Source organism: Apodemus sylvaticus, chromosome 10 (assembly GCF_947179515.1).
Source record: "Apodemus sylvaticus chromosome 10, mApoSyl1.1, whole genome shotgun sequence".
Taxonomy (NCBI): domain Eukaryota; kingdom Metazoa; phylum Chordata; class Mammalia; order Rodentia; family Muridae; genus Apodemus; species Apodemus sylvaticus.
In genome coordinates, this window is record NC_067481.1 from 105,307,448 (window position 1) to 105,326,280 (window position 18,833).

The 18,833-nt window shown below is 46.0% G+C and overlaps 1 protein-coding gene across 7 annotated transcripts in view; it reads left to right on the forward strand.

Annotated features, from left to right (window-relative positions):
* The window catches only part of Clec16a (C-type lectin domain containing 16A), a 189,224-nt gene that overhangs the window by 55,486 nt on the left and 114,905 nt on the right, over positions 1-18,833 (forward strand). For all 7 annotated transcript variants that reach the window (XM_052194096.1, XM_052194095.1, XM_052194091.1 and 4 more), the window contains 2 exons: positions 9,364-9,496; positions 11,338-11,438. In XM_052194096.1, the coding sequence (XP_052050056.1) occupies positions 9,364-9,496; positions 11,338-11,438 (234 nt within the window). The remainder of the gene's footprint in view (positions 1-9,363; positions 9,497-11,337; positions 11,439-18,833) is intronic.

Sequence of the window (18,833 nt, forward strand, 5' to 3'; positions counted from 1 at the left end):
TGTGCTGAGGCAGCCAGGCACCTGCCTCTTCCTCCTGTCACTCCTCCTCCAAGCTCCTTTTATTGAGCCTGCATCGAGGGGATGATTAACAGTGTGCTCGTGACAGACATAAGTGCCTCCTAATTAAGAGGTGTTGGCACCCTGCCCACCCCCCATGTCTGCTGCCCCTGTTCTGGTGACAAAGAAGTCTCCACATAGAAAGGTCGGGTAAAAAAGAAGAGTAAAAAGGGCATCTGAAGAGGAACAGTTTGCCACAGCTTGATGTGAATGTAAAATGATTAGGATTTTGCTTTGTTTTGTTGTGTTTTTATAAAGTAGCACTCAGAATTCACAACTTCCTCAGTGTTTATAAGTCCAGACATATGAAATGAATGTGTGCTTCTGACCCACTTTACCCATCTCCAGCTTACAAAGAAATTTGCTGTCCCTCAGTTCTCAAGTCCTGGGTGACTTGTTCCAAGGCCACAAGGTTACAGCCTTCAGTTTCTGCAGAAATGGACTATTAGAAGAAAGACAAAGGATGCCATTGCCTCTCAGCTGAAGAAGCTCTGCCCAAGAAGCCAGACAGCCCTGCACATAGCTGGCCCTTCTTTGAAGGGATATCCATCTGCTTCTGGACTTGCTTAGAGCAGTAACTTAACAATGAGACCTGGCAGAAAGATGGAGTAGCCCTCCCACCTCCTGGGAACAGCAGAGCTGGGCTGCTGGTTTGCCTAAGAAACAACTAGGAATTATTTGGCTAACCCAGCCTTTCCAGCTCTCTTCCTGGAATCCCACATGGGCCTGTAATAGTGGCAAAAGGCAAGACTGACAGCCCAGTCAGTTGGATTGAAGGGTCCCCGGGGCCTTGATCCTCAGCTTTGTCCTTTAAAAGTCTGCAGGAATGACTGGAACCTGGCCTCATTCTTAACTTTCTTTGGGATATTGAAACATGAGTCCTACTTTTGTCTTGAGCCACTTTGTAGTTCTGGGTAAGTTGAAACTCTACAGCACATGTTCACCTGTGGAGGGTCTTTCGGATGCTCAACCTGAGGCTGTTACAGTAAGATTTCTCTTGTTGTAGCATTTTGCTTGTGACACATTAGCAGCCTAGATCAAGATGGAGGGCAGAGGCATAGAGGTACACTCTGGGCCTATACTGTCAACAGTTTCTCTAGACCTTTCTTCTTTTCTCTGTTTCTGGTATGTATCTGTGTTCATGTCTGTGAATATAGACCACAACATACATGTTGAGAATGTTGAGATGAGAGGACAAGGTTAGTGCCTGTCCTCACCCTCCACTTTGGGAGACAGGCTGCTGTGCTTTGCAGCTGTGTATACTGGGCAGGCTGGCTTGCTGGGGATTTTCCTGTGTCTGCCTTATTTTATGATGGGAGCATGGGGATTGCAGAATATGCTGTTGCATCTGACTTTACATGCTCTTTGAAGTGTGTTAGCCAGCAGTGTTAAGGGTGCCTGTCTTGTATATCTATTACTATCTCCAGAATGCTTTGCATCTTGCAAAACTGAGGGATTCAAACTCGGGTCCTCACACTTGCATGATGACTGTTTTACCCACGAGCCATCTCCCCAGCCCACCAGGGCTCATTTCTGAGTGTAAGCCTGTGGACCAGTGGGAAAGAGACTTGGTAGCTTCCCTTCCCTCCCCATCTCCCCACGTAGTGGGGAGATTTTTTTGCCTGTGCCTTTCATACAGACTTAACAAGAAAAGTGTAGAGGTCAGTTAGGGCAGATCCTCTAAAAGTCATATACCCAGAAAGCCACTGTGTTCAGGAGAGATGCCAATAAGCAAAGGAGGAGACAGAGTACTGCCAGCCCCTGTTATTGCCCTGGCCAATTTCACCTTGAAACAGTGTTCCAGAGTTAGCCAATCACAACCCTCTGTGGTTACCTAGGTAACCAGCAGCCTGTCTTTCTCCTTCCCTTGACCTTCCTATAAAGGCCTGCCTTTCTCCTTCCCTCTCCATTGTCTATATGACTGTGGTTTCTAGAGTAGAGATACAGATTGAAGAAATCCTTGAATTGTGAAATCAAAGACTGCTAGGATGTGGTGCCTGCTGTTTCCCCAAAGAGCTCTTCATCTACCAGATATGACTCCTCCTAGGGGAGTCAGGGAGTTAGTGCTGTCAGAGGCTGGGGGAACTCCAGGATATGGCCAGAGTTGTCACATCAGGAAATCAATGTCTTTGTGTCCTGACCTTCACGGTTCTCCCCGCACTGTCATCACTTACATGGTCCCTAGGAGATGAAGATGACAGTGGAGATGGTAGCAGTAGCTGCGCAGAGCTGACCCTGTGTGCAAGGCCTTTGAGACATCTCAGGCACTTACTGAGTTCCCCTTTAAAATGCACGTTAATAGATCTCCTTGTTTATTGTGTATATCTTTATAGAGATGTTGCATTTAACACTGGTTTTGAGTTTATAGTAGTAATTTTTCAGATATGTTACTTAAAAATAATTTCAAATTTAAGAAAAATTGTGAAACAATAATATAAAGACTACTACTCATTTGCCCTTTACCTAGTTTCCTAGTTTGCTGTTTTCTACCATTTGCATTTTATTTGTATTCTTCCCACCTGCCCTGTCCTCCCACTCATTTGCCCAATACACACATACACACATACACACACACACATGCGTGCGCACACATACACACACATGCATGCACACATGCACAGTTGTTGGAAGGATAAGTCATATCTTATGTTCTTTTCCTTCCAGGGTCTCTGGTTTTTTGCTAAGAACAAGGAGTTCTTAAAGCCATCACCATCAGTTTGTAGCTCTTTGGTTGGCAGATTTTTTAAGCTATTTTTATTGGATTCTTATATCCCCTTCCAACCCCCCAACACTAGGTAGGAGAAAAAGAAGGCTAGAGGGAAAAGAGGGGCATATACCTCTTTAGACTACTTCGTGCTGATTAGGTGTGTTGGGTTCCTAGGGGCAAGTCCAATCTTGTCTGCAGAATGTCCAGAAACCCATCCCAGCAAATGCAATAGCAGGGACAAGCGGCAGCTGCCCCAGGCTCTCCGGGGCTCTCCCATTTATACCCTCTCTAGAATCCCATATCTGCAGCTGGCGAAATCGCAGCCCTCCTAGAGTATGACAGTCATAGATAATGGCTATGGATAAACTGAAGGAATCCCATATCTCACCACTGGGATTAAAACAAAAACATGTTCACATAGCATAACTGAGTTCTTAAAGAAACCAAAATGCAGACTGGAGAGATGGCTCATTGGTTAAGAGCACTGACTGTTCTAATGAAGGTCCTGAGTTCAAATCCCAGCAACCACATAGTGGCTCACAACCACCTGTAAAGAAATCTAGTGCCCTCTTTTGGTGCGTCTAAAGACAGCTATAGTGTACATAGAATAAATAAATAAATCTAAAAAAAAAAGAAAGAAAGAAAGAAACCAAAATACTACACTCTTTCCCATCTGTATCCCTGTTATCTCTGTTGGCCTAAATAAAATGTCCTTTATTGCACATTTTTAATACGTACTTCCTTTTTTTTTGAGAGAGAGAGAGAATTTTTGCGGGGGGGGGGGGGGTGGCTGCAGACTCTTGGTCTTCTTTCATGAGTCTCCCGTATTGACACTGTGATGACGGGCACCCTTCATGTTGATGTTTCTAAAGACTGAAGATCTGCTTCGACCGCTAGTGACTTCAGTGGTCCTCATTTGGTCTCTGGCTGCTTAAGGGTCTGCCTTCTTGGCTGATATAGATTAGGTGATGCCATGTCCTTTAAGGGTGTCACATTCACCTTTCTTTCTCAAGTGGTATTTATTTTGGTCACTTGATTAAGAGCTGGCCTGCATCTCCACTGTAGAATTACAAGTTCTGCATATCTCCTGGTAAGACACTTGTAGGCCATGTACGTCTTTAGCGTTCCCCTAGAGTGAGCACTTGTTGCTAGTTCTCACCTGGTCCAGTGTCTGCCGTGATTGTTACAACGCTGCGGCTTTCTGGAGCAGGTCACTGCCATTCGCTGTAATAAGATCCCTTCTTCCCAGCCAGTGATTTATCTCCTATCAGCATGGATTCCGTTTCTTAATGGCCTATATTCCATTACTATATTTAATTATTCTGGTGCTCAAATTGTCCCAGAGTTGACCCTTGGGAATCCTTCAAGATGGCTGTGGTGTGTTAGGATCCTATTGTCGTTTAGATCAGTCTCTAACATAAGAACATACTTATTCCATGTGCAGCTCACGTCTCAGCCAGTCCCTGATGTTTGTTGTTCTCTGAAAAGTGGCAAAGAGTTCGTATGACTCGGAGCTGGACCCTGGCCACTCTTATTCTTCCTAGATGGCTTTTGTCTTTTCAGTGGGCAGAGCTAGAACGATATGCATCCTTATTTTTATACACACACATATGCACACATACAAATATGTATACATGTTTTAAAGAGTGTAAAGTTTGTACCGACTCAGTCTTAGCCTGTTTCCACATTTCTTGGCTTCCCTGGTATGTTTTGTCTACAGTGAACCCCTCTGTCTTCTCTCCAACACAGTTAGTCTCTGAGGCTGTAACAAGCCAGAACAGCTTTAGAGTTGCCTTGCTCAATGATGTAGCGTTCTGTAAATAGTCAGTGGAGCATTTGTTTGCAGTACTTCTCCATCTGCCACCCTAGCCAGTCTTTCATCTGTCCCACACCTCCGGTATCTGGAGCGCTGCTTGTCCACATGGCCCTCGGGCGGGCCCACTCCCTTCCCGCCCTCGGGGTAGCTGTGGCACTCCTTTGTGGCACATGCTTTGACCTTTCCCCTTTTTGTTCAGTTTAGTGTTCTTGTTGATACAATACAAATATATGTTTTATAATTTAATAAATGTGTACCATGTATCCTGATCACATCCAACCCAAGCCTGCATACACAGAAGTTCCTTGTTAAAATACATAGTTTAACACTGAAGACTACACAGGAAAGTCCTTTGCTTCCATATGCCTTCTCTCCCTCTTATCCCTCGGCCTTTTTGCTGAATTATCTCCTCTCCCTTCTCCCCTCCATGTGTATTGTAAAAATAAGCAGGTTTAGCCAGGTGTGGTGGCGCACACCTGCAATCTCAATACCAAAGAGGCCAAAGCAGGGTGAGCTCAGCCAATCTAGACTACATAGTGAACCTCTGTCTCAAAAAAAAAAAAAAAAAGTCAAATTTGTTTGTTTTGTTTTATTTTGTTTTGTTCTTTTTGCTCACAAGGCAGTGTGATAGAGGCACTCTTTGACACTTTTCTCTATTGTTGAGATTCCAGAAGGATAAAAATCCATTGCCATTGCAGTTGGGGACATGTCACAGCAGGCAGGCGTGGCAGCAGGAACAGCTAAGAGTTCTTATCTTGAACCCCAAGCAGCAAGCAGAGAGTAAACTAGGAGTGGCACCTGGCTTTTTAATCCTCAAAGCCTGTCCCCATTGGCACACTTCCCCAGTCAGGCCATCCTGCCTAGTCCCACCCACAGTGCCATCAATGGGGGACTAAGGATTCAAATGCCCAAGACCATGGAGGGACAGTTAACACTCAAGCCCCCACAAGTCCTGTACAGCCTCAGTACCTAGTAAAAGCTGCCGGCCTCCAAGGACCTTATCAGAAGACACAGCAGTTGTTAAATGAGCCCATTGGGACTGGGAAGCCAGCTCAGCAGGTAAAGGTGCTTGTTGCATAATTCTGAGAACATGAGTTCAAATCCCCAATAGTCAAGCAAAAAGCCAGAGGTGCTTTTGCAAATGCCTGTACTTCTCCTGCTCTGGGGGCCCAGACAAGAGGATGGATAGAGGTCACTGGTTGCCTTATAATAAGAGACTGTCAGTGAGTCAGTAAGAGACAGTGCATCAAATTATTAAGGTGCAAAGTGACAGAGCATGACCCCCGACATCCTCTTCTTCCCTCTGCACACCTCTCAGGCACATGCCCCCCATACACACAATTTACATGTTTTAAAAGTGCTAATCACTTCAACATGCCATTCTCATTTAAACAGAGGCCTGGCTGGTGGGGCTGGGAGTCACTCAAAGTATAATTGAAGTTCAGCTGGAGCCCTTGAATTGCCATTAGCAGAATCTCTGGCCACTCATTAGCTCCTGGGTCACCAGAGCATCCTGGTGACTCTTTCTCAGAGTTGGTAGCCACATTTAGGAAAAACAAGCAGATTTTAGGTATTGTGATGTTGTTGTTGTCATCTTTTTTTTTTAAGGTTCTAGAATTCTAGGAAGGGGCTCTGTAGTACCCCAGTAACCATGTGGACAGAAAGTTGGTATTTACCCATTTTAACCTGGAGCAATCCTATACTTAACTGTCTACCATGTTGGCATGCCTTGGAAAGTCCCTATGATGGCTAAGGGTGTGGCTCAGTGGCAGAGTACTTGCCCAATATGTACAAGGTTCTAGGTTCTATCTCCAGCATTGCAAAAGCAAAAAGTTATTGAGCTACTTGACAAATTGTGTAACTAGCAGTGAACTGTATTTTCTCGAGCTCTTCTCTTGCTCCAGAATCCTAATGGTGTTCAGGGACAGGAAAGGACTGAAAAGGGACTACTGTGATATGCTGGCTTGTCCATCACACTCAGCACTGGAACTTGGCTCTGTGACCTTGGGGAGTCCTGGGAAACAGTGTTCCCACCACGCCAGCCAAGCAGGGTGGAGCCAGGGGAAGTAAGCTCATAGCATGTGCAACTTGGGCCTGGGATCACCAGGCAGAGGTCAGAGGCCAGAACCAAGGGGAAGTCAGTGTCTTAGCTTGGGAGACTTCAAATGTCTTTGGTGACACTCTTTATCAGTAATCACAGCGAAATGCAAACAAAATAAAAGCCTACACCTCCTAAGAAGAAACACATGGATTGTGATTATACTTATTCTCATCCCATGTTGAGTCATATACAGTATAAAGCAAACAAAATAGAGACTTTAAGGATAAGAACGAGACCGGCCTAGCAAATGGGGAAACCGGAGATGACTAAGATGGAGTTAGGTGTTGAAGAGAGAACTGTAGACCAGGAAAGAAAAAAATGGTGCTTAATACAGGGTTGGTGTTGTCTCCCTGTGCAGCTATGACTGAGGACTGTGTGTTCTGTTGTCCACTCAGTAGGAACTGATGCACTTGTTTATTTTTTAAATTTAGCCTCATTGTACAAAAAAATTGTCTCTTTATGCAGCTAGAATTGCCTGGCAGTGCCTATAAGATATATATATAAAACAATCCAGGGAGAACACTTGTCCACATACCCCTCGAAGATTACTTTTGGTGATGGTGACTTCCGTGTGGGAGACTTTCAGCTAGCATCTGGCTTCAGATTAAGTGGGGAGGGCAGGGATCCCAGAGGAAGCCTCCAGAGGCCTTGGTCCCAAGGGAGCATGTGTGGGATTGCCTCCATGCCAGGGGCTGACTACAAGTACTTCACTTTACGAGAGCCCAGAAAAAGTGTTTATGTATATGTGTACGGAGGGGTGGGTGGCAAGGGGGCAGTCAGACATCTCCTATGAGAGAACTTTGTGAACATATCAGGATCTCAGACACCCCACCCCATACCACAGCTGCTACAACCCATTGCTGGTCCTGTCTGCACCCAGACTTCCCATATTGTACTAGACCCAGGGAGCGATCCATTCACATATTCAGGAGGTGCATTGGGTGCTGGGGAGGCAGCTTTACTTCTGAAGCCCATACCAGTAGAGGCTAGCCAAGAGTAAGTGGGTAAAACAGCAGAATGCCAAGGCCAGTGCTCGGAGGTGCTGCAGAGTCCAACAGAAACATGGTGACAAGCAGAGAAGAGCTCTGAAGAATTCCAAATAATTTATACCTAAAGTGTTGGGAGGTGGAGCTCAAAGGACTTTGCAACTACCATGCCTGAGGCCCCGGATACGAGCCACTGCACAGTAAGCAGTGATGAGGCACTTTCTGTGGGGGCTTTGTTCCACAGAACGTGACATAGAAGGTAGAGGGGAGTAGCTTGACCCTGAGGACTCCTGATAGACATGGCCAGTAGAGAATTGACACCCTGCTTAAGGTCATGTTGCCAGTGTGTTTGCTGGCTATGGTGTCAAAGAAGGATCTTTCCCATCTGCGGTCTTCCTCTTCAAATCAGCCTCAGGCGGGGTAATCAGACAAACTCCAGTCCAGGGATTTTCAGAATTTCTGGCCAGGACCCCATACACTACCAAGTTCCTCCAAATCCAGGAAAACCCTGGAAGCCTCTCAGGGCTCAGAAGAGTCTCCACACAGTGGTTTGATCTCATGAGACCCTAGAACCAGAAAGGACAAGAGGAAGGAAAGGGGAAGGGATGAAATGTGGACACAGTGTTCAGTCTAGTTGGTACTCACTGAAAGGAGCTAAGGGGAGGACAGGTGAAGACAGTGACCAAGGCATCTCCAAGGAGGTGACATTTAACTAAGCATTGGAAGATGTAACCGAGTAACACCCATGTCTGAGAAAGTCTGAGTCATTTGACAGCCAGCAAACAGTGCGCCCAGCATGACCAGAGTGGGGAGCCTGCAAGGCAGAGAAGGCCAGGGCATGAGATCAGCAGACAGGCTAGGCGGAGGAGGAGCGAGGCCATGGTCTGTGCCCTTTGGCTTTCATCCTGAGTGAGGAGAAGGCACCGGGAGCCTGGAACAAAAGAGAGACATGAGCTTGTTTCCAGTTGCTACCCCTTGGGACAGTTCTCCAGTTGGTATGAGGGACAGATGAGGAAAGAGCGCGTGGAGCCAGTTAAGGGACCAGCATGCCTCAGTGGGGACCTTAGGGAAGGGCACCTGCCTGAGAATGGCCTCAGCACATGACAAGGACTCTTAATGGGGACACCAGGAAGCGCAGGATCGTTCTTGACTTTCAGGTGTTTCTGCTCAGTGGTCCTTAATGTTTGTGAAAATAAAGTATATACTGCAATTTCAGTCAGTTGCTGTAAGTTGCTCTTTCAGAGTTGGGAAAAACAAAATGAGGTTCCTAACTTTCAGAGTCTACCTTTCAGAGGTCGTAAATAGAAAGGTGGAAACATGGCCTCTCCTGCCAGAACTGTTTCTAAAGTTAGAGAGCTTCAGAGTAGTCCAGTGAATTAGGTAAGGACACCCTGGCCTCCCGTTCCATCTCCTGAGCTGCCTCCAACCCTTGGAAAGGAGATGTGGTAATGACTGAGTCAGGAAATAACAGGTAACTTCCTTGTGTTTGTCCAAGTCAGGACCCATGCCTTGGTGTGGCTCAGAGGATGAACAGAGGGCTGGCCTGGACAGTTTTTCCCCACACGTTGCTGGTGCACACCACCCCCTCTGTTGAGGCTTGCTTAGCATGTGTGGAGAGCTGTACACATGCTCGGTCTGCAGCTTGAGTCTGTTTCTGATGCCGGCTGGGCTCACCTCTCTCCATGCTTGCTTCCAGAGATTGAGATGGTGGTCATGAAGCTTGGCAAACTGTCAGCGGTGGCCGCGGCTGGGACTGCAGTGCAGGAGCAGAACACCACCGATGAGGAGAAGAGCGCCGCCACCACCTCAGAGGATGCGCAGTGGAGCAGGTGAGCAGCAGCATGGCACTGCAGGGAGCCTTGACCCAGGACAGACACCTAGTCATGGCTTTCTCCTGCCCACCACTTGTTCCCTCTGCTTCAGCCTCTAGGCCCCAGAGACACAAGCTCTTGGAGTACATAAGGGAAGAACTGGCCTTAGTCATGTCCTCATACCCTTATTCTTTGACAAGTATCTCTTACCAACTTTTTCAGGACCACTTGTCCTAACTCATTCCTGTCTTGTTTTATTTCTTCTTTTTGCTATCCAGTACCAAACCCCAGCATCTTTTTCACATCATGATCCCGATAATAAGCACATGCTTAGTGGCTTCATCTCACACATAAAAGATAGCTCACTCATAGCCCTTCCTTGTTTTGTGTTTGATCATCTGTACTATTTCTAAGTGCAAATGTAATCCAAATTGCAACCAGCTAGCTTATAAGAAATGGTTTATACTCTAGTCTCAAATTTGCCATAGTTACTGCTAGACGCTCTTAGAACCCAAATGTGCACACAGCAGAGATGTGGACATGTCTAAATGGAGGAGCTACCTCCTGAGCAGCAGAGGACAAGGATCCCTTAAGGACACTGTCCCTTTACAGTTTTCCTTTTAAGTTTTGTGTATCCTGTGTTTATTTGAAACATGACAAATACATTTTTGCCACTTATTTCCTTACAGTTTTCAGCTTACTATTTTGTGTTGATGCATTATGCAGCTCGGGAGGGACTAGACTGGGGCCTGGGGGTGTTACTCAGTAGCCGAGCGCTTGCTCACCACGCTCAAGGCCTTGAACACCATCTCCAGATGCTCCATCAAAAGCCTGAAATATCCAAGATGATACAGAAGATTCTGCAGCAAATGGTCTCCTTTGAACAGGCCTCATAGATAGAGCATACTGCTAGCGCCCACGTGTTCTTACAGTTGTGAAATAAAACCTTGATCACTCTCTGGTGTACTTGGCTTTCTTGACCTCAGCCTGGCGTGAGGTGCCTCAGTGGGATCACAGCCTCTTGCCCCCACGCCTGCCCTGTGCTGTTCTGGTTTCTGTTACTGAAGTCTTGCTAGGCAAGGCCCTACCCTGGGAAGGGCAGCATTTGGGATGTATATTTTCCAGGTTATGGCCACTTTTTTATATCTTACCCACAGAGTACAGAAGGTGAGAGACCTCGCTATCAATTTGTCTAGTAAAGGAAAATTGGCCTAAGAAATTGCTGAGCCAGGGCACAGGCAAAAGGAAATCAGAGAGAAGTCTCCTTGAAACATTAAGTATAGTAATCAAGTGCAGTGCATGGCCCTAGCTAAGGCCTTCCAGTCAGCCTCTTGGGCTGGAATGCTTCTGTGCAGTTGAGGAGGTGGAACAATTAGGGAACTCACCAGAGGGTTTGTAGCAAGCAGTCTGATTCTAGCTGTGCCTTCAAACATATTCATGTTTCTGACCGTGCCTTGCCCAGTGATTTAGGTCTGTTACACTGGTCCTGTTTTCATCTTTCCTTCCATCCTTTAAAGTAATGATACATGCCCGTGCTATCTGCCAGTTGGCATGGGAATATGAAAGAGCGGGAACTTTGTACCTACCATCTCCAGAAACACCAGGTGAATGGTTGTCAAGTGACTGAGTCATCTATCCTTGGTCAACACCCCCCACCCCCACCAAGTATCAGCTTTCCAAGGTCAGAGCCCATCTCTCATTTGTATGCCTGTGTTCCCAGCCTGATTCTGGACCAGACACATTCACCACAAGCTTGTGAGTGGCCTTAGACCCGTGAGAAGCAAAGATAGCTGATCTTGTCAAGTGAGAGAGGAAAATGTACCCTGTATCAGAGGCTTATGAGCCTTCGTCTTTTCTAGACCCTTCCTGGATATGGTGTACCATGCCCTGGACAGCCCTGACGAGGACTATCACGCCCTCTTCGTGCTCTGCCTCCTGTACGCCATGTCTCATAACAAAGGTACGTGTGCTCCTTGCCTGCCTCATGTATGTCACACAGTGCTGTGCGCTGTAGCATCCTTCCTCTTCACTGACTCAAAGGGAGGGAGGGAGGCATGGAGGGAGGGAGGGAGGGAGGGAGGGAGGGAGGGAGGGAGGGAGGGCACTGTGGGAAGGCGGCTCCTTCCTGACCTCTGAGGCTGACTCCTACAGCCTCTGTCCTAGTGCTCTGCTCTAGCCTCATTACAATTTCTCAGGTGTTTTCTGCAGACTGAAGCCACAGGCATTGGTGACTCAGGCATAGTGAGGAAAATTCAAGTGTGGCTGTCTAACCCAGTGAGGCCAGCTTCCCCACTGTGGCTTTCTACAGACCCTCTCTGCTTTACAATTAACCTAACCAACGACCGCTTTCCTGACATCAGAGACAAAACAGTCAAATTGGAACCTTGGGTTTGCTATTTATAATACTTGGTGTTCTCGCTGTGGGCTCAGTGCTAACATAGGCCCATGTGGAAGTTGGCATAGACTGACACACAGCGTCAAGTAACAGTCCAGGAGGTTTACATTAAACTTGTTGGGAGGAGAGAGAAGTGATGCTAAGATTCACTATGGGTGGAGCAGAATTGAATGTTTTTTATTTAGTCCTCAATTATTAGTCTTGAAAATTAAGTAAGTTGGCAGCACAAGAGCATCCAATGGCAAATGCCTCCCCTCTGCTCTGTTCCCAGCCTTCCGGTTCAAGGCAACTTCTTGGTCAGTTTCTCACATGCCCTCTGTGAGCCTCAGTTAAGAGGACAACCAGCTGCACCATAGCCCCTGTGGTGTCTGTGTGGCCTGCTGCTGGGCCTGCTCTTCTCTTGCCATCAGGGTTGATACGGTGTTTGACATCTGTGTGGAAAGCCTGCTGGGTATCAGGGTGATAACTTGTACTGCATCTCCTTAGTAAATAGCCCTAGAGTCAGGTGTTACTGCTTTGTAGTTCCCCCTCCATAGGCCCCCTTACAGTGAGGCTGCTTTCCCCTATTTGCTGTTCAGGGACCTTTAGCTTCCCCTTTCACCTCTACCCTCTGTCCCTGTTCCATAGAGTATCTAGACAGTACCTGCTTTTCTACCTTGATTTCAAGGACTCTATTCTCAGACCTTTAGCTGGAGGGTTTTTCCACTCAGGTACAGCAACAGAAGTCTGGTAGAAATAAGCTTGGCCATCTATGATCTGTGGTCAAGCAATAGAAACTGCTTCTCCTCCATGGAGGTAGAAAGGAGAAGCCTTGGGGCATCTCACAGGAGCCCAGAGACTGATGGAAGAACCAGGAGAAGACTGAAAAGAGACCTCAGCAATGAGTACTGATGAGCCTTCCTGCAAGGACTCTGATGTGGTCCCAGTCAATCCCAAGATAGCTTCAGCTTGGTGGAGTGCCTACCTGTGGAGTGCTTAATGTTGGCTGGGATGGGATCATAGCGCACTTGGCCCTGGACTAGGCCCTATGTCTGGGATTTTCCTTCAGAAGCGCAGTAGCCACCATAGGCTGACAAGGCACCTGTTCCCAGAGAGCCTCACCTTCTTCTTCTTTTTTGTTATTATATATTTGCTTTATTTACATTTCAAATGTTATCCCTTTTCCCGGTTTCCCCATCTCCTGGAAAAAACCCCTATCCCATCCTCCCTCCCCCTGCTTCTATGAGGGTGTTCCTCCACCCAACCACTCCTGCCTCCCCGCCCTCGATTCCCCTGCAGTGGGGCATCTATAGAGCTTTCATAGGACCAAGGGCCTCTCTTCCCACGGATGCCTGATAAGGCCATCCTCTGCTACATATGCAGCCAGAGCCATGTGTACTTCTTGGTTAGTGGTTTAGTCCCTGGGAGCTCTGGGAAGTCTGGTTGGGTGATATTGTTGTTCTTCCTATGGGGGTGCAAACCCCTCCAGCTCCTTCAGTCCTTTCTCTATCTCCTCCATTGGGGCCCGCATGCTCAGTCCAATGGTTGGTTGCGAGCATCTGCATCTGTATTTGTAAGGCTCTGGCAGAGCCATTCAGGAGACAGCCATATCAGGTCTTTCAGCAAGTATTTCTTGGCATCCACAATTTCAAATGTTAATAAGAAAATATGCAATCTTTAAAAAAGTGAGGCTTTCTGGGAACAGGTGCCTTGTCAACCTATGGTGGGGTTTGGTGACTGTTTATGGGATGAATCCCCAGGTAGGACAGTCTCTGGATGGACTTTCCTTTAGTCTCTGCTCTACACTTTGTCTCCTTATTTGCTCCCATGAGTATTTTGTTACCCTTTCTAAGAAGAACTGAAGCACACACACTTTGGCCTTCATTCTTCTTGAACTTCATGTGATCTGTGAATTGTGTCTTGGGTATTCAGAGCTTCTGGGCTAATATCCACTTATCAGTGAGTGCACACCATGTGTGTTCTTTATGATTGGGTTACCTCACTTAGGATGATATTTTCTAGGTCCATCCATTTGCCTAAGAATTTCATTGTTTTTAAATAGCTGAGTAGTATTCCATTGTATAAATGTCCTTGCATTTGAAGCATAGATATTCAGAATTGAGAGTTCAACTTGGTAGATTTTTTTCCTTTGACCAGTATGAATTGTCCTTATCTTTTTTGATAACTTTAAGTTGAAAGTCGACTTTTATTCAATAGTAGAATGGCTACTCCAGCTTTTTCTTTTTGGAGCCGTTTGCTTGGAAAATTGTTTTCCAACATTTCACTCTGAGGTAGTGTCTGTCTTTGTCACTGAGGTGCGTTTCCTGTATGCAGCAAAATACTAGGTCCTGTTTATGTATCCAGTCTGTTAGTCTATGTCTTTTTATTGGGGAATTGGATCTATTGATGTTTGGAGATATTAAGGAAAAGTGATGTTACTTTTTGTTATTTTTGTTGTTAGAGGTGGAATTATATTTGTGTGGCTATATTCTTTTGGGTTTGTTGAAGTGTTACTTTCTTGCTTTTTCTAGGGTGTAGTTTCCCTCCCTTGTGTTGGTGTTTTCCGTCTATTATCCCTTGTAGGGCTGGATTTGTGGAGAGATATTGTGTAAATTTGTTTTTATCATGGAATATCTTAGTTTCTCCATCTATGATGATTGAGAGGTTTGCTGGTTATAGTAGTCTGGGCTGACATTTGTGTTCTCTTAGGGTCTGTATGAGGTCTGCCCAGGATCTTCTGGCTTTCATAGTCTCTGGTGAGAAGTCTGGTGTAATTCTGATAGGTCTGCCTTTATATGTTACTTGGCCTTTTTCCCATACTGCTTTTAATATTCTTTCTTTGTTTAGTGCAATTGGTGTTTTTGTTATTATGTGACGGGAGGAATTTCTGTTCTGGTCTTGTGTATTTGGAGTTCTGTAGGCTTCTTGTATGTTAATGGGCATCTCTTTCTTTAGGTTAGGGAAGTTTTCTTCTATCATTTTGTTGAACATATTTTCTGGCCCTTTAAGTTGGGAATCTTCACTCTCGTCTATACCTATTATCCTTAGGTTTGGTCTTTTCATTATGTCCTGGATTTCCTGGATGTTTTGGGTTAGGAGTTTTGCATTTTCTTTTTGCATTTTGCATTTTCTTTCTTTGATTGTTGTGTCGTTTTCTATGGTATCTTCTGCACCTAAGATTCTCTCTTCTATCCCTTGTATTCTGTTTGTGATGCTTGCATCTATGACTTCTGATCTCTTTCCTAGGTTTTCTAACTCCAGGGTTGTATCTCTTTGTGATTTCTTTATTGTTTCTATTTCTATTTTTAGATCCTGGATGGTTTTGTCCATTTCCTTCGCCTGTTTGACTGTGTTTTCCTGTAATTCTTTAAGGGATTTTTGTGTTTCCTCTTTAAGGGCTTCTAGCTGTTTACCTGTGTTCTCCTTATTTCTTTAAGGAAGTTATTTATGTCCTTCTTAAAGTCCTCTATCATCATCATGAGAAGTGATTTTAGATCTGAATCTTGCTTTTCTGGTGTGATGGTGTGTCCAGGACTTGCTATAGTGGAAGAATTGGGTTCTGATGATACCAAGTGACCATGGTTTCTGTTGCTTATGTTCTTATACCTGCCTCCCACCATCTGGATATCTCTAGTGCTACCTGCCCTCGCCATATCTGAATAGAGTCTGTCCCTCCTGTGATCCTGGTTGTGTCAGAACTCCTCGGAGTCCTGCTGTCTCTGTGATCCTGTGATTTGGGGATCCTGGATGCATCAGAGCTCCTGGGAGTCGAGTTGCCTCTGGGACCCTGAGATCCTGGTGGGACCAAGCTCCTGGGATCCTGGGTGTGTTAGAGCACCTGGGAGTGAAGCTTCCTTGGTGTTGTGGAACTGGCTGTGGTAGTTCAGTGAGCCTCACCTTCATGTTGTTGTACTCTCTGTTGCTGCTCTCTCTTCTCCAAGTCACCACCTACTGAGCATGCTTCTCTCTCAGTATGCCACTCAGAAATCACCTTCCCCAAAGCTGTCTCCAGTTCTCCCAAATAACTCTGGGTTAATTCTACCTGCTGTGAAATTTTATGGACATTGCTGGATTTGGACTGCTAAGTTTTTTTTAAGGTTGTTTTGTTTTGTTTTGTTTTGTTTTGTTTTGTTTTGTTTTGTTTGAGACAAGATCTCAGGCATCCAGACTAATTTGGGATTCATTCTGTAGCTAAAGATGACCTGAACTTTTGATTCTCCTGCCTCCAAGTGGTACGATTCTGTAACCATCATTCCTGGCTGACGCAGTGTCACAGCCTCGTGTGTTTAGGTTGATACTCTACCAACTGAGCTAGAGCTGCAATCCTCACTGTAAAGGATTTTTGTAACTGTGTTCATAAATGATACTGATGTGTAGATTTCTTGCAGTTCTCTTATCTGGATTCACTGCAGTCCTCTTATCTGGATTCACTGCAGTCATATACCTTATTTTTGAAAAAACTATTATTGTTGCCGTGTGGTGCTGGTGCACACCTTTAATCCCAACATTCAAGAGGCAAGGCAGGCAAGGCTTGTCTACTACAGAGTGAGTTCCAGGACAGCCCAGGCTACACAGAAACCTTGTTCAAAAAACAACAAACAAGGGGGGAAAACTAGCATCATTTCTTCTTTAAATGTTCTTGAATCAGCAGAGCCATCTGGACAAGGTATTTCCCCCTTTTTTGATTGATTGATTGATTGATTGATTGATTAACTAATTAATTAATTAAATTTTTTACATCCTGACCACAGTTTTCCCCTCCTCTCCCAGTCCTAGCCCCCACTGCTACCCCCAATTCACTACTTCTCTGTTTCTTTCCAGAAAACAGCAGGCTTCCTGTGAATATGATCTAGTCATGGCATTACAGGTTGCCGTAAAACTAGGCACTTCCTCTCCTGTTAAGGCAACCAACTTAGGAGGAAAGGGTCCTAAAAGCAGGCAACAGAGTCAGAGACAGCCCTGCTCCCACTGTTAGGAGTCCCACAGGAAGACCAAGCTACACAACTGTAACATACACAGAGGGCCTAGGTCAGTCCCATGCAGGCTCCCTGGTTAGTGGATCAGTCTCTGTGAGCTCCTGTGGGCCTGGGTTAGTTGGTTCTGTGGGTTTTCTTGTGTCCTTGACCTCTCTGACTCCTACCTCCTCCCCCTCTTCCACATGATTTCCTGAGCTCTACCTAATGCTTGGCTGTGGTCTCTGCATCTGTTTCCATCAGTTGATGGATAAAGCCTCTTTGATGATGACTGGGCTAGACTCCAATCTATGAGTATAGCACACTATCACTAGGAATTATTTCATTGACTTTTCTTTGTCTTGTTCGTTTGTTTGTTTGTTTTGCCAGTCTTGTTTGGTTCTCTCTTAGGTCTCTGGGTTCTCCAGCCTCTAGGTCCTGCCCTCCTGGCTGTATCAGGGGTGAGCTTCCTTTTGTGACATGGGTCTCAAGTTGGGCCAGTTATTGGCTGGCCACCCCGCACACACACAATTTCTGGGCCACCTTTACCCCAGCACTTGCAGTTCCTTAGGGCAGTTTTGATCTTCACCATCAAAATAGCTCCAGCCAACAAAAGGAAGAGCAGCAGCAACCACAGCCCCTCTCGGGACTCTGGCATTTTTATACCCTCTCATGAGTCTCCATAATTCCAAACATCACACATTTGCAGATCATCAGGCATGCATGTGGTATATGCATTCATACAGGCAAAACATTCATATATATATAAAGTAAAATAAATAACTCCAAAAAAATGTAAAGACGTTTTCCAACAGTTTCCTCGGGGTGTTGCTAAAGGCAACATGTGTACTAAGCAATACACTTAGCCTGGAGTTGACTCGTGTGTACAGATTCTAGGAAGACCCTTAGCATCCCTGTAGTTGGGAAGCCACACAGGAGGTGAGAGCCTGCCTGCAGGAATCAGGGATGACTACTGGACTATTCTTGGACCATGCGTTTGAGGAAGAAGAGTCCAAAACGAAAGCTAGCCAAAGGCAGAGCCCCAGGGTGCACAGAGCCGGGAACACACCTGCCAGTGGTCACATAAACACTAGGGTGGGAAGGCAGCTTCTAGCCAGGTGCTTCAAGAAGCCAGCAGGCTGGAGTCATCCGAGGAGGAAGCACAGTGGCCCAAGAGCCCTGTTCCTGTGAGCCATGGTGGTTATAGAGCCAGTTAAGCCAGGAAGTTTCATACCTACTCTGCATCCCTAAGGATGGGTTCTAGTCCATCCAGAGCCATTTGAAATGTGGACAATGTAAGGACTAGTGAAATCTAGCACATGCCCCATGCAAGGCACTGCTGGATGAACTGGGACTGACCAGTCATATCTAAGTGAACAAGAAGAGAGATCAAGGCGATGGGAAAGGGAAGCCAGAAATGAGAGGTCAGAGCAAGGAGTGGTAGAGGTAGAGCCGGGAACCAGCCAAAGCAGCCAGGGAAGGCTTCTCCAATGGACAGGACAACTTAGAACAGAGCCGGAAGAGTGCCTCAGAGTTAGCTCCGGGGAAAGGGCCTGCAGTAGCAAGTACAGACATGTTCTAGGAGCAGTAAGTAAGCCCAGTGAGAATGGCCAGGAGGCATGTAGAGATTCAGGTTTATGCCAAGTATAGTAGGAAAACTGTATGGATCTTAGAAGGAGGAAAACACCCTCAAAGGGGCTGGAGAGGGGGCTTGGCAGTTAAGGGCACTGACTGCTCTTCCAGAAGACCCAGGTTTGATTCCCAGCACCCACATGGTGGCTTACAGCCATCAGTTAACTATGCATGTGGTACATATGTGCAGGCAAGATCCATGTCCATTTGAAATAAATAATTTAAAAGATAGGAAAAAAAGAAAGAGAATATCCTCAGACGCAAGTTTCCAGAGGAGCTTCGGGTTTGGAAAACCCTCTTGAGTTTTCCAGAGTGGGGGAGAGAGCTTCTGGAGAGAAGCTGGGCAGCTTGTGAGGAGGCATGGGGGCAGTGAGAGCTGCGGGAACGGGAGCTGGGA